General features: G+C 37.3%; 2 protein-coding genes across 7 annotated transcripts in view; one reads left to right on the forward strand and one right to left on the reverse strand.

Moving 5' to 3' along the window:
• The window catches only part of LOC139939294 (alpha-1A adrenergic receptor-like), a 221726-nt gene that overhangs the window by 104857 nt on the left and 91558 nt on the right, over positions 1–25311 (forward strand). The window lies entirely within an intron of this gene.
• Positions 1–25311, reverse strand: part of LOC139939290 (epidermal growth factor receptor-like) — a 125022-nt gene that overhangs the window by 20163 nt on the left and 79548 nt on the right. For 4 of the 6 annotated variants that reach the window (XM_071935046.1, XM_071935047.1, XM_071935044.1 and 1 more), the window contains exons 2-14: positions 19876–19965; positions 17810–18070; positions 17170–17298; positions 16863–16928; positions 16079–16197; positions 15443–15584; positions 14762–14869; positions 13234–13351; positions 12368–12532; positions 11194–11459; positions 2164–2296; positions 1325–1409; positions 520–653 (exon numbers count right to left, since the gene is read on the reverse strand). In XM_071935046.1, coding sequence (XP_071791147.1) covers positions 520–653; positions 1325–1409; positions 2164–2296; positions 11194–11459; positions 12368–12532; positions 13234–13351; positions 14762–14869; positions 15443–15584; positions 16079–16197; positions 16863–16928; positions 17170–17298; positions 17810–18070; positions 19876–19965 — 1816 coding nt within the window. Of the gene's footprint in view, positions 1–519; positions 654–1324; positions 1410–2163; positions 2297–10556; positions 10751–11193; positions 11460–12367; positions 12533–13233; positions 13352–14761; positions 14870–15442; positions 15585–16078; positions 16198–16862; positions 16929–17169; positions 17299–17809; positions 18071–19875; positions 19966–25311 lie in introns of all 6 variants that reach the window. The other 2 variants (XM_071935048.1, XM_071935049.1) reach the window with 2 other exon arrangements.

Consider the following 25311-nt stretch of genomic DNA (forward strand, 5'->3'; position numbering starts at 1 on the left):
CGATGCAAAAAAAAAGAAGAGTAAAACACTCACTGAGCAATAAACTCCAAACGCGTAGTTTGATTATTTATTTCTCATCAAATATTTCGACCAGAAATATTTCAAGGGATTTTTTCAACTATCGTCATCATTAGACCGTGTAAGTTTTATGTAAATCTGTGATCTTCACGATTTTTGTTTCTTCCCAATTCTGTAACCTTCCTTTAAAGATAGGATCATGGATTGGTTTTTGTCAGCGCTATGCTGATTTATAAGGAAAATTACAAATACAATGAAATAAAAGAGAGTTTCAGCTCAATACAGTCTAATTGTTTTAGAAAAAAAAAACTGCTTCCCAACAACGTTAAATCCATCCACATGTAGCGAGGTGACAGTGGGTACCAACTGCAACTCTGGGCGCAGCATTCGCAAACAAAGACAAACCCTCGGACATCTGAGAAACTATTCATGAAAAGTCATAACAAGATATCAGTTGATTATTTTGTCTCTAGATTAGTAAGTTGTTCAAATCATTCTTACCCCTCATCCAATTTGCAGTTACTATTACAAGGCTGGCAGATCTTATTCTCATCGGGGTACTTCATGATGGGACATTCAGATCGACAAAATGGACCATCTTTTACATTTTCACACGATGAACAGTTTTGTGGTCCCTTAAAGAAACAAAGAAATGACAATTTACAAAAACCCTTCACAGACCATTAATTTCTGTGTAATCATGCATTCTGTGTAATCCAGCTGCATTCGTAGAGGTAAAACGATAATGAAACAATCAAAACGCACAGATTTGTACGCGCGGCTCACAGGATTGGCCAATGAATGGTCGCTTTTTGACCTCTAGGTGAGGGCACCCTACTGATATGACATCAAGGGCATAAGGCCTATTAATAATAACAAAAACAAGTATTAATAGAGAACGCCAACGCAACATTTTACAAGAAACTAAACAATAAACAGATAAATAAAGGCACTAATATGGGAATGAACTGTTGGTCCTTAGCAATCAACCATTGAACAGCAAAGTTTCTACATGTTTTTTGTTCAAGAGACGAATTTGATGAGAGAGACGGTTCCAAAGGCATAGGGCACTTTTTGCGTAAAATGCACGATCCCCAGCCGCAAAATGCAACTTCGGAACTGCCAAGAGTGTATACAGTCTGAACCAGAGCTAAGGTCAGGTCATCTGGGGTGGTAAACCTTGATGAAACTGGTGAGATATGAAGGAAAGGTGTTGTGAAGACATTTGTGGACAATGGTCTATTACGATTGATACAAATCTGAACATGAATCTTAGCCGTTTATGAAATTGAGACAAAGTCCTTACCTCTCCCTTGCAACTTCCTTGACACTGTTCATCACAGTAGGCACATATGGTTGGCTTGTTGTAGGTACGGTTAGACTGAACATATCTACACAGAAAGAACACGAGTTTTCATCACACCTAACTTATTTTTAATATCAATTTTCAATTTTACAGCAACGTTTAATTCCACATATCTTCATCAAAAAGTACAGTCAATAATAAATGAACATGGAGCCACGTTCCAAAAAGCTGGGCTTGTCAAAAAACAACAGCTTTACAATCTGAACTAGGAAACTCTACATTCAGAACTTCTTGTCTTAGATTAGTCAATAACCTGCAATTTAGATTTGAATAATTTCCAGCCCAATGAAAATTGCTTAGCCACAGATTACTGCTTAAATTTCAATTCCTCAAACAACAGAGACAGTTGCTACATGTACAATGTATGTCAAATGGCTTGGGGTAAGCCTAGCATAACAACTTTTCAGAAGTGTTTATTGGTGTTTGTCATCTCTAATGTAACCACCTAAAGCTTGCATGAACCATGTGACATAGCAAAGGTTTCTATAGTCTGAGGAATTCAGCAACCTATGCTGCAATGCATGTTAACATGGAGACCAGCTGCAGTCACTAAATCAGAAATACCAAAGTTCTAAAAAGCTTGGACGCTTGGTGGCAGCAGACTTACCAGGTAAATTCCATTGTTCTCGCTAATGAGCGCATGCTCAGAGCTACATTAATAATGGAAATTTACCTGGTAGGTCTGCTGCACCCTAGCGTTCCAAAGTCTCCCATTCTTCTTTGTTTTATTCCCCCAGTAATTATCCCTTTATACATCAAGGTCATTGGCGTTTACTTACTGAGTTAACCTGTCACAATCTTGCACACATGTGTCATCAATCTGCGCATTCCTGCATTGTGCGCACTGTTGTGGACCTGGTCCCCAACAGCCAATGGGGGCGCACTGATCATCACAAACACGACCCAATTCAGCTATTTAGAACAAAAAGGAACAAAAGAGTTAGTTTTAAAACACATTTATGTATGAGATCTAGTTCCATGACCAGGTTCTCAGTGATTATTGTTTGAGATTTAAGTAAGGGTTTTTTGCAAAGCATTGTTTTGGTGTTAATCAACTTGATGGAGCCCAATTATTGTAAATGGATGTAATGCTAAGACCACAAGGGATGTAATGCTGTTTAATAAAAAATACATCTTTCAAAAATTACTATTGGTTTCTATGACTGTAAATTGTTAAGAGTTTTGCTTTCTATAAGAGTTTATTACCGACTTAATATTGCCCCAAATTTGTTCCTGTATGTGTTGCTCAATGTAATGAAGAAACAAAACGTACTACTGTACATGGTAAATTGTGTTGCAGTGTGGTTGAAGCGAAATTGTGTTCAAATACCTGTACCATGACTTCAATAATAAATACTTCAATCCATAGTAAAAGACGGTTGTAATGTATATGTGCCAAATGAAAAAAATATCTTTGTTTGACTGATTGAATTAACAAAAAAAAAATCTGCAGGATGTTCTCAAATGTAAGACAATCAAAACAAATAAAGAATACATTATAGGTTGTTTTGTTGGTAAAAGTGTACATCTTGAATAAAACATAGCAGTTAAACTAAAAAAGTTTAATTCGATAGTTTAATTGCAATATATATTTTAGTTAAAACTATAATTAAAATATATTTGAATCCATTCTGTAAAAATTGTCTTAAATCAGCCTTTTGCTGTGATGATGTTTTTTTTTTATAAATAAACTACATTAAATTCAACTATAGACACCGAGTAGACAATCGGACCCTGCAATCACTTTACACAATGTGTGAAACAGAATGTCAACACAAACCATCAGGCAGGACGTCCTTCTTGTGTTTTACCATCAAAAAGGATGTCCTGTTTTGATATGAAAGTCCGACAGTGATATATAATTGATTGCACATAGTCTACAAAGTGGATGCACTTGTTGTTAACAGTGTGATTATAGCGTACTTGTTAATAGCCCTATATAGGACTCTTCCTCTGCGCTCTGTACACAGAAACAAAGTCCTAACTATAAGGGCCCATTCCTTGGGTGGAAAATTTTCAAACTTCATAACTCAAATCTTACCTGCAACAAGCCACTAATTTCAACAGATTCACTCTCCATGTCAGCATAGAGTTTTCTGCGGTGGGTTTGGTCAAAAACGGGAGTTTCTTAATGTTGGGAGCTGCATTATTTCACAAAAATGACGGATTTGCAAGGAATATATGAGTACCAAAACCCACTGCAGAAAAATGTATACTGTAATGGAATGTGAATCTGTTGAACTTAGTGACTTCTTGCAAGATTTGAGTTATGAAGCTTTGACAATATTCCGCCACAGAAATGGACCCTGATATCCCAGACATCACTGTAGTACAAATACAAAAGTGTAAGGCCGCCAGGGCTACCCCGTTGATTAAAAACACTGAATAAAAAAACTCTGACAATTATTTAAAATGGCCTATACCTTTCAATTATTTCATAACCACTAAAAATGTAAAATTTTGATATTTTTTCATTAGGGGAAATGTCCAGGCACAGATAGAGTTTTTGTGTGTTTTTTTTTTTCCAGTTTTCAATGAAACAGCTGAGAGGCAAAAATGAGAAACTCGGCTGATAAGCCAAAACAGTTGTTGCCATGCCTGTTATAACCAGCTCAAATAGCCATGTAATGACATCAGATTTGGCTGGAGTTAATTATTAACACTAACAGCACAAGTTTTAAAGACTTGCAACAAAAATACAGAAATATACCAAATCAAAAGCAGACAGAAAGACAATAAAAATAAGAGGGAAGAGCTGTGTAAATTAGAGCAAGTAGTGTGATGGAAAGAAAAGCTGATTTCACACGAACATAAATGAGGAAACAAAACAACAAGGACAAGCAGATTTGATGTTAAAACAACATATAGGGAGAAATATTAAGTAACAGCGCAAAACAAAGAGTACATCAAGAGAAAATGTAATTTTTAAAGTATACTGAAATAAAAAGAGTTTGATGGCATTATGGCAAAACAAACTGGAACAAAAGCAACAAGTACACAAACAAAAACAAGGTACAAATGAATTCAGCAGTAAAGACATAACATTTGAAATACACTCACAAGCAAGAATAAGTCAAATGGTTTAGGTTTTAATGAATGTGTTTGATCATCCATCAAAACCAAATGAATTCCAAAGTGTGAAGGGTTGTGACTCTTAACATGAGACTCGCACTCAAGCCTTTGTCTCCAAGGAAGAAGTTCTTAAAACACAGATGAAAATGTTTCACAAGTCCTAAATTCTTAATTGAATGATGAAAGAATTTGGCATGAGATGACAGGAATAATACAGACAATGGTACTTATTAATAATCCCAGTTAAACCAAGCTTCATAAGTCTATGATTGCACAGAGGAAGTTGTTGCTAAGTGGAAGTAGGGATGGCCGTTAATGTTGCAGCTGTAGGCATCAGCGGAGATGAGGCGAAGGCGGAGGTTGGAGACTGATGATGAAGCTCTGAAGACCTGTGGGAGAGAGGATGGGTCTACCACAGCGTTCAAAATGTTTCTTCTTCTTTAAGGAGTGAGGCTAACAAAAACTTAAAGGAAAATGTAGCATTTCTATTACTCAAAGTCTAATTGTCAGCAAATCAAAACATTTTCTTCTCAGTGAAAATTGCAAAGAAAAGTCAGATTTTTTTTTATTTTATTTTTCCTGAATTACATTTTGTTTCTGTTTTAACCCCAAAATAAAAGGGGGCAAAGGAACATCAAAATCATAATTCTGGCTGTTCTATTTCCAGGAAGTAATCAAAATGAACATAGTGGCAGACCCTGTTGGAATTGGAATGGAAGGAGAAACCCAGCCAGCTCATGTTGGTTAGGTTCAGTTGAGTTAAAGCAGTGGTGGTAGTAGTAGTCAGGCTCCGTGCAGGGTTTTTTAATTCTTGTACAACATGCAGCAGGCAAATCCTATACTGGGTTTGTCAGTTACTGTTCAGACGATACTAGATACCAGACAAGTGCGAATGGAATACGGAAAAATTGACACGCTATATTTTTCTGTACTCCACAAGCACTTGTGTGTGAACAAACTCATCTTCAGGCAAACTCAACGCGCAGCTTAAAATAGTGCAATAGATGGTATGAAAACAGTTTGTTAGAACTGGATGTAATATGATCCGTGCATATAATATAATATCAGTATAATATCACACTCTTACTGCTTAACACCAATCCGGGCGTGCAAATGTTGAGCACAGCGCGCCGTTTGCTGCGGTGTCTTCAATGCCTAGATTATGCACAAAAAGACACCACAGTTGTTAACTTTTTCAATAGAGGGTGCTACCAATTTTCTCTAGTCGGATTGGTCTATAGGTTGACCAATAAGAATCAAGGATTCAAGTTTGCTTGACGATGAGAGTTTGTATCAAAGCTGAGACCAAAGGACTCCAAAAACCTTCATACTCCAGGTTTTGTTTTATCTCTAAAGGGACATCATATTGAAGGGGGAGGCAGGTGGCCTGTTTTTCTATTTTACTATATTCGGCCCACATCCGCATTGTCAGGAAAACCTATTTGCCTTCAGCAAACAAAAGTAACTTTTATAGAAGTTAAAGTCCGTCTTTCACTTCCTGACTCTATGTCTCGTCTCGTCATGTCTCGTCACGATGCCCGGACAAATGAATTGCTCCCAAATTAATAAAGGGCTTTTACTCCACCAGTTAGTTTGATCCGGTCCTTTTAGACTTTGCCCTTATATGAGCGTCATTTACTGCTCAGAATGTCAAGTGGGAATTTAAAACTGGGTAGGAATTACTGAATGGGTCAACATCATGGACACAGAGTGTGTTGTTAATTAGACATGTTCAGGCAAGGTCTACATCTTGTTTAGTTTAATGTGTACATGTACATGCGGTTCTGTCGTAAATTCGTCGCTCTGTGCGGTAAAATACTAAATGGTTGTTTGTTTTTCCAAATTGAGCCAAACTTCTCTCTTGATTTTTTGTGTGCCTTTCTCATCTACTGGTACAACAATTTTCTGTTTTCCTTTAAAATTCAGATGTCAAATACTATGTATGCCTGTTACAAACATCTGATAAGAAAAAGATCTTCTCTACAGTACTTGACGCCCAATAAAACAGTTGATAAGGTGGTTTCTATTTTTCTATCAGAAAATACATGTACATGTACCGTGCTATATTTATTTGACTTCTATGCACCAGCCCATATAGCTCACCACCAACCGTTTCATTGTTTCAAATTCTACTCATTTCATTGATGTTCTAAAAAAATATACTTTTATCAGTAACTCCTAATGTCTGTTTTGTTTCATTTTGAATTTTTTCAAATTGTAAAAGATTGAGAGAGAATAAAGAAAGAAAAAACAGGTCTTAAAATGATGGTTGAAAATTATTACCGTAACAGTATTATAACAGTATTATAACAGTATTCAATGATAATTACATGTATGTGTTCCTCAAGGAACTAGTGTGTCCTATTCCATAAATCATGAGAAAAGGGGTACCATTCATGATAGAGGGTGGTAAGTACATGGGTTGGCATAGTCTGGTGCTTGTTCTTTATTATTACATGCAATACCCAGTTAATGTACCCAATTTCACAGAGCTGTGTGGCGGTAAAATAATCACCTTACAAAATGAAAATAAAAAGTTGTTTGAATTCAATTGGATTAAATTACATCAAAAGGTGCTCCTGGCTGAAACCAACATTTACTGGCCCTGCGTTTTGAAGCTGCTTGGGCGTATCATGATTGTGTACAAACCTACATTAAAGCTTTAAATTTTGTTTTGTCAATTGTACAGTTAAAGTGCTTTTATTCTTTTCTGTGACAACCACCCATGGTGTAAGTTTTGTGTGCAACTCTGTAGTTTATGATGCGCATACTTTCAGCATGTGCTTAAACGCGCTTGCATCACAGCTCCATGTCATTGGTTCGTTAAGGGCAATGTCACAGAGGGCAATGTCACAGAGGGCAACCAACTGTACTGGATGTAACTCACTACCCCGAAGAAAATAATGAGAAAACAGAAATGTGAATGAACTTTCTGCTTGAAAATTGCCTGGAACTGGTTGCCTGTAACTTGCCCCATACATTATGACATTGCCTACATGTATACCGATGCATTGCATGTCTCATGTGAAGTTCAGTTAACTACAGAATCAAAAATGCAAACTAAATCAACCGTCTGGAAATCCACATGAGACAATGTAAATCATGTCAGTCAAATCAAATAAATCTATTCAAATTATCGGTTATGATTAAAGATGTATATATTACATGGTTAAACAAATAATAACAGTTATACATGAATTAACATACATGAATATTAATTAGCATACATTCCCATGCACTCTACTCATTCGTATTAATAGCTAATACAATCCTATTTGGACACAACTTCATTCAATAAGGTCATACAAGGTTTGGACATTCGTTACAAAGGTAGGATTCTAAAACTGATTATACTTAATCCATGTAAACCTGATAGCCTTTTGTAAAGACACCACTATCCTGTTGGTAGGTGTGATAGAATTCTACTGTAAGCCACGCCCCTTTCATGCAAACTACATAACTCCATCAATTCTCAGAAGCCCATTGGAAATGCATTAAACTATTTTGTCTTTGATCAATCATGTAAGAGCAAAATGCGATAACACCATGTAAAAAACACCCCTTTTTTTCTTAAGTAGCGTTAGTTCTGAAAAGAACGGGTGGTTGACAACTGAATGTTTTAATCAGTATGCTTTGATTGTCTTCAGAACCACACAGCATACTAATCGAAACATTGAGTTGTCAACCACTGGTTCCTTTTAGAACCAACATTACTCAAAAGAGATTTCTGCAAACATCACCTTATTAAACTCCAACCATGCAAAGTTTCAATCCTATTTAACATTTTTGGACTTGCCTTTCACTTGTCTTGCAAAGACTCAAGTTCTTTTCAGAAGAATTGGTTTCTGTTTTATGAAATGTCTTTGTATGCTTAAAGTGGGTGCCTTTGTAGTAAAATAGTACACTTTTTGAAGGTTGAAAAAAAAAAAACGCTCAGCGTTTGACGTAATCACCTTCCAACAGGAATAGCGACAAAATATCAGGCCTTTACTACTTCTAATTCTTGCAACATTTCATTCAAATACAAGCTGTAGATGATTTAAGTTCCAAAGACTGAATTATTATTTGGCCAAATTAAACCAAAGTAAACCAGGAATATTTCTGCAACACCTTTTTAAATTATTAAGCAAAAAACAAAGAGATATTTGAATTGTGCATGTTGTTTTTGTTTACTTGTAAATAATGTATGTTGTTTCTGTCTGTTTGATTTTATGTAAAAATTTGTTGATTAAGAGAAGTTAATTTTCAACAAGACTATTTGATATTGTTTTTATGAAATTACTACAATTACTTTTACGTGAATAGGAAAAACATGAAAGAGGCAAGTGGTAGAAAACTGACAGATAAACTATTGATTAAAACAACGTTTTAGTTAAAAGTTGAAATTAAGTCAGTGGACAAGTTGAAGAGTGATCACAATATCCTCGGAATTAAGTACAGTTTAATTGTGAAATACTGAGCTTGGTTTATAAACCAAAACAACAACAACATTTTAAAAAGGTATGGAATTGTATTGCTGCTTTAAGGATAACAGATTTGTTTTTTAACCCCTTTTTTATATTTTATGGTATTTTGTGGTTTTCAACTTGGAATTTGTGTCCAAATCTGAATATTGTCTGTATTAAATGATTATTATTTATCAAAATGCAAACAAAAATACATGCAAAAAAACATGCAAGTTAAAAAGATGCTTGGTTAAGATTTCAATTAAACTTTTCATTATGTTTGCCCTCCAGACCCTTTAATCTTGAACTTCTTTAAAATATTCAAGAAAAAAAGTTGTGTCTTCTCTTGACGCAATCATAGAGCAAGGAACTGCTTCCTCTCTATGATCAAACCAAGCATCTTTTCTTACCATGCACACCAGCGTGGGGGTGAATTTTAAAGAGCTTTTGTTTTAGATGAGATTTTCGATCGGCCATTCCAGGTAAAATTTTTGTTTTGAAAGTCCAAATCTTCCCCTTGTTGCTTTAAACAAGGAAAAAACATGATCAGAAGGAAAAGTGGAATAGGTTTCTGCAGTTGGGTTTTTTGACGAGGTTATTTGCGATTGGAAATGGTTAAACAGGGACAATCATCATAATCATAGCAGGTTGGTGGCTGTACATGTGTTTATGAACTTAAACGCAGTTACTGCGCGTGAACACTTGCTTGCCGTCATTTCACGATGTGACAGCAAGTGAGCACAAGTGCTGTAACTGCGTTAGAATTTATAATTCTATGTCCAGCCACAGGACTGCTATGAACATGCTGACAGTCTATGTTTAATGGTGATAACTTCTTTTTCAAAGAGTGTTACGGGATGACAACAATGCTGATCATGTCATGTATATAAGACTTGTAATGTGAATGAAAGGAATTGTTTAGTCTTAAGCAAAACAACAGAATCAAATTGACTTTGTTTGACCACAACTACGCAACATCTTTTTTATTTTACAGGAAGCGGGAACCGGGTTGCATTTCTGTCAAAGTTTTAATTTGAGATTTAAGCTCTTGTTACCCAGCTGACTGCTTGGCAGAATTAAACATGATGCATTAGTGCAAAGTTAGTACATTAGTAGTCCGATGAACACAGGTCTTAACCAACCAGAAAATATTGCACAAAACTAAGCGGTTCTTTTTTTATTAAAGTGCTTGAAAATGTCTCGTGAAATATTTTTCCTTTAAATCTCTGATAAATCGGCTTGGAAACAGCCTCTGTAAAACAGCAGCTTGAAAATAACCAAAACAACTCTTGGTTTTTCACCACTTTAGGAGTCTTAGGCGACGAATGCAATTTACGCGTTCATCACCAAACGACTATGAGCATGCAGTAACCGCGTGTGACATCAGTGCAAGTGGTCAATACCCCACCAGAATTACAGACCATTTTAGTCTTGTACTTCTGGCATTAAAAAACTGAACAGTATTTTAAGTTTTGTGCTGCATGCAAAATATTGCATGGCTGAATTATTGGAAGTAAGTATAAAAAAATAAACAAATAAAAAATTCCTGGTTGGTTAAGATCGTAATGACGTTAGAGCTAGGCTGGGTGATTTCAAATCAGCATTGAGAGGGGGTAAAGGGGTTGGGGTTTGGGGGTTGGTTTGTTGATACTTACCACACCTCTCCGGTTCCATGTTTCGCTCGATGGTTACTTTCCTGTCATCACCTAGCAATTGCTGAAACATCTCCTTCTTCACATAGCACAACTTTTCGTTCCATTGTAAATTCACTGTACCAGACTGTATTGCTTCAAGTCTGAACAAGCTCAGGGATCTCAGCGTGGAGGCCGTGATTTGCAGGGCGTGTTTACTATTGTCATTCATTATAGGTACATGTACAGTCAATAAAAAAACAGAGACATTCTGAGGGGTTAGTATAACATTCATCATGCAAATTATAATATCCGAGGAGGTGCAGCCTTTGGAGAAACCGGTGCCCTTTCCTAACCACCACAAACCTCTTCACCAAACTTTGAAACTATTGGGAACTCAACACAAGCCACACATTCATGTACAAGCGAGCATGATGGAAAGTACAAAGGTTTTACATTAAAACTGAGCCAAATTTCAAGGCTGCATTTCTTTCTTTTTTTCTTTCTTTTTTTTGCGTGGCTGGGGCATGATAGGGGGGGGGGAGGAGGAATAGTTCTTCAAGCAGCAAGAGGTTTGTAATGCCAGAACTTGCATCGCAAGGGCAGGGTACCATATGCTCCCTCCATACTACACCACAACCTGGTAGCATGCAGTACTTACTGCACATCTCCTCATCCATATTTTGGTACAGCTCCACCGTCTGGTCCGTGCGTGGCTTCGTAATTTTATTCCACATTTTCGGGGCAACATAGCAGAGGTTCTCGCTTTGGTAGAGGAGAATGTTTCCACTGGCCACGCGCTGAAGCGAGGTCATACCCAGTGATTGTAGGGTACCACTGTTTATGAACAGGGAATACTGCTTGGGAGCACCAATGCTGGATAGTGACGGGGTTGGTTGGATGGGTACAAAAGGATCAAACATATCGCTGTAATGAACAAGGACAGTGGCTGATGATCCCAGTCAAATTTCTTCCTCACTTTTACCACCTTACTCTTTTCCCTGCTTCTCTTTTCTGTTCTGTTTTCTAAACATCCCTCAATTCTTTACGGAATAACAGTAATTTCCAACTATTTCTCAACCTACACTAGCTTCCAGTCCATCAGCACATTCAATTCACAAACACTCCAACTCACATCCCATACACTAAATGGTTCAGGCCCACTATACACACAAAACCTGCTTACCACCCTTCTAACAGTTACAGTTCCCACTTTCATAGATCTGCTTAAGCAGATAAAGTTGATAAGCGCCACCAAAAGCAATGCTACATGGAATAAGGTTACCAGCCAAAAATTAATACCATCTTTAAATGCATCATCTGAGACTGTTGTCCTGCGAAAGTTTGCTTAGCAAGAAATTGTTATAATGCCAAATTGACAAACTGAGCTATGGTCTGAGATCTACATGTACTTGCAGTACATTTCATGTTCCCTGTGTCTTTCTTGGCCAGTTACAGGAACACGGCCTTTTCCAAGACTTCACTGCCTGAAAACCTTAAGACAGACTCACAATGACACTCTCTTTACAAAAGAATCTTGAATTTGAAAATGTTTAAGTTTCTTCTCCATACCTAGTACCTTCGGATGTTTTCACAGGAAAGAGTTTGTAACAACTTTTTTTTTCTTTCTTACTAATATTATCTCATGATGCCTTACAACCAAGCCAAGGTGGTTTTCTCATTTCCAGCCAAACCCTCAAGAAAACTAGCCTACATTTTGCTAACAAACATCTTCACATAATCACCTCGCCTCATCTTCTTGACCCCTCCCCCTAGCAAACTCTTTCTCTAAAGCCTCTTTCTCTCAACCCATCTCAAACCAAATGTCTCCTTACCCATACAGTTGTCGTCCATAGATCTTCTTGAGATTACGGAAGCAGTTCAGATCAGTAAAGTGTTCATGGTGACCCTGTACAGTCAGATAGCCCTGTATTTCATGAATGGTAGATAATCTCTCCAAAAGATCCAAGGTTATTCCTTCATAACCCAAGAAGGCATCCCTACCAGAGAGAAAAAGGTTTAAAAAAAAATACATCAAAGTGAGAACAGCAACTTGGACGATCCAAGGTGATTCCTTCATAACCCAAGAAGGATCCCTACCAGAGAGAACAAAGTCAAGAAAACATTAAAGTGAGAACGGCAACTTGGAAGATCCAAGGTGATTCCTTCATAACCCAAGAAGGCATCCCTTCCAGAGAGAACAAACTTAAGAAAATCATCAAAGTGAAAACGCCAACTTAGGGCTAGATAACTCAATGGTAGATAGATTCTGTCCCCCATACAGCAAACTGTGTACAAACTTCTTCTGATAGCTAGCGCCCTCGTTTGAATCATCCCCTTACACAATCTCCAAGGGACAGATTTCCCTAGGGGACAGATTTCCCCAAAATTAAAACGGAAGCCGTTGGTTCAAATCCCTATCAAGTCAATTTTTCTTTGTTAAACCTCCCCTGTTTGCTGCTATCGTCAAAACAAGGATGTTCTTGATTTTTTCTTGTTGGGCTCTATAATGACAACACCTCATTAGAGCCTATTATGTAAGTCATTCTCAACATAAAATGCTTAACACTGAAGGCTGACGTTTTGGTTGTTTTCCCCTCGAGGCCGTTTCACTTCTTCCGCGGAAGAACCCAATTTTGGCGTAGCGCGTCTCATATTTGTCATGTTCTTAACCACTTCACTCAATACAGCCTAAACATACCCATCAAATGAAGAAGTTCCAATGAAGATGTTGTTTCGTATGATGGTGCAATTGTCCAGTTTTCCGTCCTCAAAATGGTCTTTATAGAGCATATCGCCATCAAGAAGTCCATCACACGCTGTTTGTTTAAGTCAAAAACAAAAAAGGTTACAGAAGCCATTTACTTAGCAAAACCTTTTATCTGGGAGGGGGAAGGGGGATGAAGTGGTTAATCAAATTTTGAATGATTTTTGGGGTCGCACAATAAATTGACTAGGGTGGGATTCGAAGTTAGTTTAAAATTTATCACAAGTCAAGGCTTTTATTACAAATGCGAGTTAAAGGCAGTGGACACTATTGGTAATTGTCAAAGACTGGCCTTCACAGTTGGTGTATCTCAACATATGCATAAAATAACTAACCTGTGAAAATTTGAGCTCAATCGGTCAACGAAGTTTCGAGATAATAAAAACACCCTTGTCACACGAAGTTGTATGCGTTTAGATAGTTGATTTCTAGACCTCAAGTTCTAAATCTGAGGTCTCGAAATCAAATTCATGGAAAATTACTTCTTTCTTGAAAACTATGGCACTTCAGAGGGAGCCTTTTCTCACAATGGTTTATACCCTCAAACTCTCCCAATTACTCGTCACCAAGAAAGGTTTTCTGCTAATAATTATTTTGAGTAATTACCAAAAGTGTCCACTGCCTTTAAAGGGTTTGCACAATATTAGCAAGACTGAAAATGCAAATATTCACAGATTACACATACCTAATACTATGGTAATGGTAGGGATAATCTCATTGAAATATGTTTGCTTGAAATTCTACCTATTTGAGAGTCCAAAACTTGAAATTAGTGAAAACACTATTTTCTTGTGGCTCTAATGAAGTGCAAATACTACATTATATTTTTTAAATACTCGTACTTGTATATATACATGTATAAACACCTTTTGCTGATAGCACAGTAATGATAATAATATTTGATTTTCATATAGCACTTTATACACCGTGTCTCAAAGCGCTTTCAAAATTAGGGAGCAAAAACAATGTTTTCATTTAGAATTGGATTTCTTGTATAAATCATGCAATCTGCATTGTTACATGCTTATGCCACAGAATTGGATTTCACAAAGACTTACGACTAGTCTTATTTTAGGACAAGTTACTTATTTTAGGACGAGTTACTCGCCTAACAAATTGTTAATATGAACCCTGGACTTTATGCAGGCTTGATTTGTATACAGTTCAATGTAAAACAACGCAACAGCTTGAATTCCATGGAGATTGCACTGTACACTTCCAATAAACTTTTAAAATGAAGAAAAAGAGACCACACCTTAAAACTTGTAATGTTGATTATATAACAACTCTTGAAGTTATGTGGAAATTGTTAAACAAAATGTAAAATTTCCTGAATGATCAGGTAGTATCTTGTCTGCCAGGAAATGCACAGAAATGTTTAAAGTCACTCTTTCTGTAGACAGCAATTTTAATTACATCATCTATACAAAAAGAAGATTTTTCTTGACTGTATAAGACTTACTCTTTGGACACGGTCCCTCACATCCAACACATTTATTTTCGTCTTTGCTTTCGACCTTCCCATTTGGGCACTGATTTATACAATTATCTCCATCCTCAAGAACGTTTTCTAAATGGTTTGGGGGAAACAAACAAAAATAAGTTCACTTTTAAAATCATTCTGCTGAACTCAAATTACATTTAAACCTTTCAGGGCCTGCTTTTTTATTTGCGTTTCGAACCTAAAGTGCCCAGCTTTTCTTAGGTTTTCGAAATTCTGTATAACAAATAAACAAATAAGTTTTTCAAACCAACCAAAATGTATCTTGCTGATTTGTGTTTCCTTTGAACATCCAAAAGTCAACAGTATTTCTGGGGTGATAATGCTCTCTTGTTATAACATGTATATTATCGGTTGTGCATGTCTGATATTGACGCTTTCAGAATACATATAATAAATTGCAGCAAAAATGATCAGTGTCTTGCATAAGAACAAAAGTGTCGGAACTGGGACTCGAGCCCACACTCTGCTGATCAGAAATACCAGAGCTCAAGTCTGGTGTTCTTGTCTGCTCGGTAACGACACCCCACACATTAAAACCTCTTAATAAAACTTCTTTTCATTAGGGGTATTAAAGTCTGTAGCAAAAGAAAGAATCTCGAGATAAAAATAAATTGTTTTTAATGGAGAAAATGACCTCACCTGGACATGAGGTCAAGCACCTTGGTCCATAGGAATATCTGAAATCTGGATTGAGCTCATTCTGAAACGTGGTTGGGTTGTAGATTGTCCTGGTAGGGCAGCTCTCTACACATTGGTCATCCATAGTAAACTTGAGGCACGCCTACAGGGAAGGAAGGCAACAAATAAGGTTTCAATTTGAAATCACATCCTTAGTCACAATGACAGATCATTAATTAAGTTTTACTTTAAAAGGAATAATTTAAAAACTTTAGTCTACTTTTGATCTTTAACTTTTCTCACAGTACGAACAGTTCACAGAGCTGCTTCAGCAGAGAATATTGCTTAACAATATTCTGCTAAGCAGAATGGAGCGGGATACCAATCACAATTAGTACTTGTGACATGGTTTACTTGGCTGGTAACCTGGTAAGGTTAATTTTGTTACGCTTAATAGCTACTTTCTGTGCTGAAGCAGGTCTATGAAATTGGGCCCAGCTTTGTGGCAATGGTCATAACTGACCATCCACTGCACCAAAGAGTTAAGTAATCTAAGATGGCGTCTTTGATGTTTACTTTGTGGCAATGGTCATAACTGACCATCCACTGCACCAAAGAGATAAACAATCTAAGATGGCGGCTTTGATGCTTACTCACCCAGCATTCTTTATTGCTAGGTCCAGTACATCCAGCAGCACAGCTTCGATGACAGCATCCAGCCTGGGTTGGACCATTACAACGATAGTCACACGTCCCACTGCAATTCTTACGCGTTACTGAGTTCAAGAGAAAAGCAAAATTAAAAGACAATACTAGTAATCAAGATGTCTTGAAGGCAAAGGTTTTTGGAACAGTTCAATTATTTTAATCCTATAAAAATGTAGATATATACAATACAACTAACCTGTGAACACTTCATTTCAAAAGTTTTTGAGACATTGCCAAAAATCTGGATTGGTTATACTCTTTCTTCTGAAGATGAGCAGATAATACTGTTTGAAATGTTAAGACCAAACTGGCTTTTTTTTTTTTTGAGCTAACACTCTTCCCCGAAGAGATGTTACACATGGATGTTATATATTATTTGGTATTGAGTAACACCTATTGTTCTGTAGAGGACTTGTCTTGCTTTATATTCTACTATTGCAGAGTAGATTTTTGGAAGTAGTGAAACTTCTCAGTTCTGAAAAGAACTGTCCTGCTTTTTAGCTACTACCTTGGCGGAAGGTTATAGAAAATCGGCAAGGACTACTACTTTAGCTTTTAGTGAATCGTTATTAACTACTGTGGAGTGAGTTCTTTAGTCTCAACACTTCAACTCGCTTGCTCTAGTCATCGTCAGGAGATTGGTTGTTATAGTTAGTGTTACTTATTAAGGAGAACAAAAGTAATAACAAATTAATACAGCTTTGCTCATTGCAATCAATGATATTTCACTTACACACTTGACACATATCAGCACCTGGACCCCAACATCCACCCGGACACTCCGGTGAACAAACATGCTCTGTAGAATGAATCCAATATATTATTAGGTGACTTTGTCAACAGATATCACAGCTATTTTTGAACTTTTGCACATTTCTTCTTAGACAGAAAGTTGACAAAATATTGGAAGTATGTAAAGAGGAGCTGAGATTGTTCAATATAATAGAAGTTAAATTTGCATCGGGGATAAAAGAATATTAATTTTGAGATAGAGATTGTTCAAGATATAAATTTGAAATTAATAAAAGTGTCTGCCATACTTGCTGTACAAGAATCTCCGTGATCCATAAATGTCGGGACTAGGCCTTCTCTCATATCATCCCAGTCGATGGTTTGTACATAGCACAAATCACGGTTGTTCTGAAACTTGACATTTCCCTTCACAATCTCTGCAAGGAAACAAAATCATAAGAAGATAAAAAAGATTAACTTTTCCTCGATTCACAGAGAACGATTTGGGCAACATGGGTAACTTGTTCTTATTTTGACCCATCTAGTTACAAGAAGCATCTCAATAGTCCAAAAGGTAGAAATGTTCTTATTGGATCGATGAAATATTCCAGCAAGCTGCCGGAGTGTTCTGTGGAAATGTTTGAAAAGATAATTTATTCACTCCTGTAGGATTGTTTCCCAGCACAGCACTAGGTCATTTCACGCCAAAACGTTTTGGTCCACTGGAATGGAGGCATATATACCTACAGCAACGTCCCCTCCCGCTGGGTGCATGCACAACCTTTGACAAGCTCTCTTATTAGCATAATCATAATCATCATTACTATTAATCTGATTCTGGCTATATGGTTAGTCACATGTTACTAACTTGTACATAAGAAGAAACTGAGATATTTGTATAGAACAGAGATCACCTGAACCTTATCACTAAGCTTAGTTATCGCTTACCATGCAATTGTGGGAACTGTAACTCTCTCAAACCAGTCCCATTGTCAACATCATGATGATTGATAGCAACATACAAGGCGTTCCCATCGTACAGCTCATTACCACGAATAACACGAAGACTTGGAAATAAGACAACATCTTGGTACAGGAGAAGAATAATCACGTAACCCGTGACCTCACGAATGTCTTTCAGAAAGGTCAAGTCATAGTGCTTCTGGCGTAGGAATTTGATTTCCAAGTTTCCATCAACGTAGGTACAACCTGTGCAATTGAGAAAATAACAAGTCGTTCCTCATTTTTATCTGTAGGGTATTTAATAACTATAATAGCATGCAGTTCATATAAAATAGCGCTATAACACGTCTGAAGGCGTCTCAAAGTGCTCATTTTTCCTTCAAGGTATGTAGAGCTTTGTTTGAAATATAAGACCCATTATTTATATAGCACCATGTAATGCTTATAAGATGCTGTAGCGCAATCTGCTGACAACCATACCAGGAAACACTGGGACAAACACTTTCTCCTAACGACAAGTTTATTGGGTTCTTTTACCTGCATTACACAACACAACAAGCTACCTATGGCTGGCTCAACACCCCATCCGAAGGACAAAGCAATAATGGTTAAGTGCCTCATTCAAGGACACAATCGTCAAGACCGGGACTCGAACCCACACGCTGCTGATCAGAAACATCAGAGTTAGTGCTGGGCGGAATAGTGAAATTTTGTTATTCGGATACCGCTGGCCAACTATCCGAAATTAACCGGATACTCGAATAATTTTTTTCGCCACGAGAGGGCGCTATTTAAAAAAATATAATAAAAAAAATTATTTTTTTTGCCAATAGAGGGCACTGTTCGTTTGTGAATGAGATCTTATGGGCGGATTGATATTAGTTTAAGACAGTGTCACTCGGTTCATTCATAAAAATGACCGGATCTAATTTAAAGATGGCGATTTGCTTTTTCTTTTGATCGTGATTGACTCTACGTGAAGGAAAACTTGTGTAATCTTTGGACAAATTACGTCAGAAATGTCATTGTTTTAACTCTTCACGGAGGTGAGCATAGTGAAATACTTAATTTATGCTGTTTTATGCTGTCTTAACAGAAGTTTCATAAGGATTCAGACGAAACATTTATATCCGTTGTTGCCCGACGTCCGCGGATATTCGGATAGTTAAAGAATATCCGGTTACTCGGTTGTTATTACAGAATTATCCGGTTTGTACACAGGTATTTGCGCCCTATGCGGATATCCGGTTAAGAAAAAAAAGGCATTCACGAACGGATAGGAAAACCTATTTGCCATTAACCGGATATTCGAATAATTCGCCCAGGCCTAATCAGAGTCCAGTACTCTTGACCACTCGGCCATGACACCCCAGTATTGTACATCAACTCACTTGTGAAAGGACCACAAAACATCTGTTGAGCTATTCCTTTGGTTACTTATAAATGTTTATACACCAATACAAGATTTATTTGGGCTAAATAACGTACCTATCTTGCTTAAAACAATTTGCATACGACTTGCCTGAAAAATTCTCCAGCACACTCGCTCGAGTCATTGTTACAAAACATAGATGCAACCTGAAGCAAATTGTGCCCTCTTTTGTTTATCTTTCTCAAACTCTCAGTAAAGTAACACTACTTTTTTTGTGATTAAATCTGAATGGTCAACAGGTATGCTATTTGTTAAAATTTCTCCTGCTACTACTGTACAAGAAAAGGTACCGATATTGATTTGCTGTAACACCATGTGTGTGTCTACTTGCCAGGTAGATTTTGTTCTTTAGAGAACTGTCTTGCCATATATTCTACTAACGCGGAATAGATTTTCAGATTTCAGGAGACTTCCGAGTTCTGCTTTCTAACTACTACCTTGGCAGAAGGTAGACAATCGGCAGGAACTACTACATGTACTTTAGCTTATATAGATGATTGTTATTAACTTCTCAACCATGGAGTGAGTTCTTAATTGGTCTCAACAACTCGACTAGCTTGCTAGTCATCGTCAGGAGACTAGTATGAGAAACTGGTTATGAAAAGGTTACGTTACATACCTTCAAATCGCTCCTTGAGTACCTGATACATCAACACATCATCATCCAAAGACCCGGGCGCTGAGACTCCGTTTCCATACCCCACACATACTGCAAAATAAAATCAAACATACAGTATAATTTAAATGATGTAAATATTTAGTATACCCTCCATCGACACACATGAATTTTCCGAATTCGCAGTGTGTCATGGTTGAGTGGCCTAGCGCATCAGACTCAAGTTCTGATGGCTGAATAATCAGAGTGTGGGTTCGAATCCTGGTCATGGCGGTTGTATCCTACACAAGACACTTTGCTTTGTATCACCAAGGAGTAAATATATACCTGTGGGGGTTGAAACATTGTTGATGTATATGATTACCAAACTGCGTACCTATTTAGCTGCAAGTGCTGCAGACTCCTAAGGAGTTGAGATGGTTTCAGGAATGGCTCATGAATAGGTACATGTAGTAATAGTTTGAGGCGCTGGGTGGTTTTTAACTGTGGGGTGGGTTTCAGGGGACATTCTTTGTGGCAGGACGGCTTTGTAGAGGTGCTAGTCACCTGTTCCTCCTAGCCACTCACTGGCTTGGTATTTTTAGCTCTTTTGCTTCTTTGTTTCTTTATGTATCGATTTGTATATATATTTTTATGCCAGTGTAAAGTCTAATAAAACTAAAAACAATTTAAAATCGCCTAATAAACACATATCAGTATTTTATTATTTATTCTTCTTTTAAGAAAAATACAAGTTGTTTAAATAGTATTTAAAAAAACTGAAATAAGTTTGAAATATGTAAAAAGGTCCTACTCTGTGAGTACAAGTACACAATACCAACCAAATCAGTCATAACTTCATTTGTGGATTACTTTAAAATAAATAAATCAACTAAATAAATAAATCAATATCAACTTTAGCCCATTGCCAAAAATTAACATGGAACGAATAAAAACTTGTCCCCGCACTTGACTAACAAAAAGTTTCAACACATTTTGCTCACTGTAAATTTTCAATACAACCAACCGTATTAGTTGATATTTAGGCATACATGACTTGGTACATTAATCGAACAGAGCAGATTCATGACATTGAAAACCAGACGCGATATCAGGTCCCAGACAATGTCAACACCAAAACCTCCATAGAGAATAGCCATGCCACCCCCCCCCCCCCCCCCCCCGACCTGAATATCTTAACATCTTCAATAACATTCTCATCACCCAGAAGCAGAGCTAGTGCGAGTGCTGTGACATATCATGCCTAGCTCACGTACATGACACACTGGTAACCCTGCAAAGGAATGCAGCACATACTTGAGGAGGAGGGGGGGGGGGTTCAAGTTCAGGGAACCAGTCACGCAGCATACCATAACATGAGACACAGTCACGAGTTTCCAGAAAGTTAAATCCAAACCTGACGTGGATGATAAGACAGGGATTTGGGAACAGACGTCAGAGGACAATGCCTGGCCGGTAGATGACCCTCAATCTTAGCGTAGGAGATTCACTCCAGCAAACAACCAATAATGCTTCATTACACCTGCTTGCGTTTGTTATATCAATTATCCTTCACAGTCCAAATCTATAGATTGCACGCATCACCTGCAAACACATGGTTCAAATTCGACTTTTAGAAACTCATTCCTCACAGTTTGATTCCAAGAAAAAACCTTTGGATGATCTAACAGTGCATCACTTGACTTAATTGAATACATGTTTGTACAAACCTCTGACCTTTTGTTTTACTAATACTGGGTTAAGTGGGATTTGAAACTTGATAATCTCTAAATGAGTTAGGGTGGTTCTGAAAACTTGGTTGTAAAATATAAGTATCAGCAGTATTGTGAATAATATACCATAAGATGCTTGTCATTTGATTGGTGGAAGATGCATCACATGTCATTCTGTATTTTGCCATGTTTACCGCCTCGAAACTCCTAAATGTATTGGAGTCCTATGTTGAGAAATATTGGATGCTTGGCAGCTATGCTTTATGCGTAATAATAGAATTTACTTTGATACTGTATGTACATGTATGCATGCTATTAGCGCCCATGTAAGCTTGCATGGCAACCCGCATATGGCTACGGATCCCGAACGCACTATAGCCAATAAATAACTTTGAAAAATTTCAAAATGAAATTCCCTCTTTACGTTATCCAAGAATACCACACTTGTACTTCAATCAAAAGCCAATCAACCTCATTGCAATTGGTGTATCGATCTCGTCATGCCATTTCATGCTCAATCATAAACACTGGAATTGTGTTCTTTGGTACCTGTGCAAGTTTATCGCGTAGTTTAGCTAGGCTTGGGGTCAATCCAATTGACGCATGCACTCAGGTGTGGTGGCCAGCAAAAGAGGCATCAAGTCATTGAGCAACTATTCCCAACTCATTTTACATTGATCGTACTATGTAACTATATGAAGGTTACCTTATCACATAAATTACGTGCAAAAGCGTTTAAATACTTGAGACTTGGATATGTGTACGCCAAAGGCCCACGAGGGCCCTACAATCGCTGGTTACTTTCAAATAAGCATCCACCACACATTCGGGAACAAATCAGTATTGTTTGTTATTGTCTACCTTCCAGGGGTTAGTAACAAGAGAGATCGATACGGCACGTTGCCATTTGGGAACGAGGTTGCCAGGCAATTATTCTAGCAGGCAAATTCTTTTTATTTAACAAACCGCCTGGCTCCACTTAAGCATGACGCGCTGTACAAGGACTTGGGGAATAATTGTCCAAGTGTGCTTGATTAAACGTAATTAAAATCACATTTAAGAGTGAATTCTACCTCCAACAAATTAAGATTAGGTATTTTAGGAACAGGGGCTTACACTTACAGAGTCTTACAGTGGATTAATGACCTATGCATCAGTGACTGTTTACACAATGATTTTAATTAAAACAAATGAGTTGACAAAAAAAAAGGCAACAAGGAAAAAAAACACCTTTTTTAAAAGACTTTTTATTGTTATACTTTTTTAAAGGGGCTTTTTCTAACTCTAGGCTTAGGTTCCCTCTCTGGTCCCGGGCTTCGTTAATAATAATAATAATAATAATAATAATAATAATAATAATAATAATAATAATAATAATAATAATAATAATAATAATAATAATATAAATTTATAATGCGCACTTTTCCAGAAAACAGATCAAGGGGCCTACACAAAATGAAAACATTATAAAACACCGTACAAAGTGTACACTGATGGAGCCCAAGCCTGAGCCAAATAATATAATGTAAACCTAGATAATATTCAGTTTCTTTTTATTTTGTTACTTTCTACTCCCCAAAATGTACAAAATATTTTAAATTAAATATATATTTCACAGTGCGTCAGCTCCAATCAATCTCTTTCCTTTGACTGCAGAAACAAAAGACTAACTACCGCTGACGACCTCATTTCCAAAATCACACAGAGCTTTTTCCACAGGAAAATTTAACTCTTGCCCCAGATTCCCGAGTTACTTTTTTAAGAAATCACACCATGCGCCAAACCACAAAAAATTGCATCACAGATGAATTACAGTATTACGTGGGCACATCACAGCGAGTCAAGACTCGATCCATTGACTACACATTCTCACAACCCAGCGTGGCTCTGACCAATTCCGTGTAGTACTAAAAACCATTCACTTGTACCTACACATGTTCAAAGTACAATTGAATTAGGACTGGACAATGAAACCCTTCCGTTTAAACAGCGCTTTGATCTGGGTCCCTGCTCTATTGAGTGATGACAAAATTGGCCTCTTTAATTACTTGTTAATATTATATATTTATACCGGGAAGAAATTCCCGGTGAGTGGATAGAGGGTAGAGCAGGATTTTGTTCACTGAAGGAAATGAACCTGCTGGGTGAATTGACTTTGAAATAAGAGAAGTCTTTTGTGCCGATACAGGCCCTGAAACTATTTTTTTTTTGTTACACATATAACTCAGACTGGGCTTGCTTTTAACCTTTTCCTGATACAAGAAGATCGTATATGTACATAATAACAATAAATAATAATGGCTTCTTATAGCGCTCATATCCATCACTCAGTGACGCTCAAGGCGTTTAAACATTCAGTACTGTCATGCAAGGCATTGTGGAGCTACATCAGGCCTGTATACATAATTTTAAATAATTTTCTCCTTGGTAAAGAGCACTCTATGAGGGAACTGTTAATTTCTACAGGACCATTTCAAGGGCACTAGGGCAATGACCAGGGGGCATCGAGGCAACTGCCTTCATTGCCTCAGTGAAGTATCAGGCCTTACATTTGTGAAGTACATGTATTAGCACCATGTAAAGGTTAACAAGATGCTGTACTTGTTTATATACTTACATGTATGTAACTATATAACTATATAAAAACCCTAACTGTCGATAAACCCACCAAAACCCAACAGCTCATCCCAGCACCTTAGGATGAGGCACTAGGACCAAGCAAACATTACAGGGCGCTTCAACAATCAGTATTTTCATGCTAGGTATTGTGGAGCTACTGTTTACTAGTGTGCAATGCGCATAGTGCATACCCCCAGCCCATCCCAGTGCTATTGGATGATGCGCTAGGTCCGAGCGAACATTACACTGCGTACAAAAACATGACTTTCCCAGAAAGTATTGCTTGTCAATCAAAACCTAATGAAATGTCACAATGTGATGGCATCAGTCATTTACAATAACTCCATCAATGACTTAATCATTTACAACAATAAATAACGCAGAATTCCTTGGGCTATGTATTATGCAATAATGAGGGAGTCATGATGTATTTCCTGCCGACTTTAATTAATGACAGGGCTGCTTGCACTTTATGGGCTCTCTGTGTGTTGGGGGGGGGGGCGGCAAGAGAATATGTATCAGAGGCTTGAGATCCAAAGATAATTAAGGTCGTTAATCAAAGAGACAAGTTGGAAATTAAGTGTGAGCCATGTGGTTTCTAACAGAGTTTGCTCTTAGGAGGGACTGTCCGTCATAATCTTAGCGGCTTTTGGCTGTAAATGGAATTACAAACTCTAACCCTGTTACTGCACCTGGTAGCTGACCATCACATCACAAAGGGTGCCATCATTATTACATTCTGATGTAACGCCAGCAGCGGCCAGTAACTGGGTTAGAGTCTGGTTAGAGTTTATAACTCCATGTACAGCCACAGGCATGCTATGATCTTGACGACACTCACCCTTTAACCTTTTCAGTGACCAACCAGTTATGATCTTAACATTTATAAATACATGGAATTATTTTCCAAGAAAGAACAAATAATACGTTAAGCATCGTAAGATGACTGATGGCAAGTTTACATTAACTCTTGGTCTTTAAGCTTTTAAATTAAAAAAAACCTGTCAATTTATTATTCCATAATCACACGAACGATGGCATAACCCCATCTACTTCTATCCGATTTCACTGGGGACAAGGAAATTAAACAAGGTCCATTGATTGATAT

This window comes from Asterias amurensis, chromosome 7 (genome assembly GCF_032118995.1).
Source record: "Asterias amurensis chromosome 7, ASM3211899v1".
Classification (NCBI taxonomy): domain Eukaryota; kingdom Metazoa; phylum Echinodermata; class Asteroidea; order Forcipulatida; family Asteriidae; genus Asterias; species Asterias amurensis.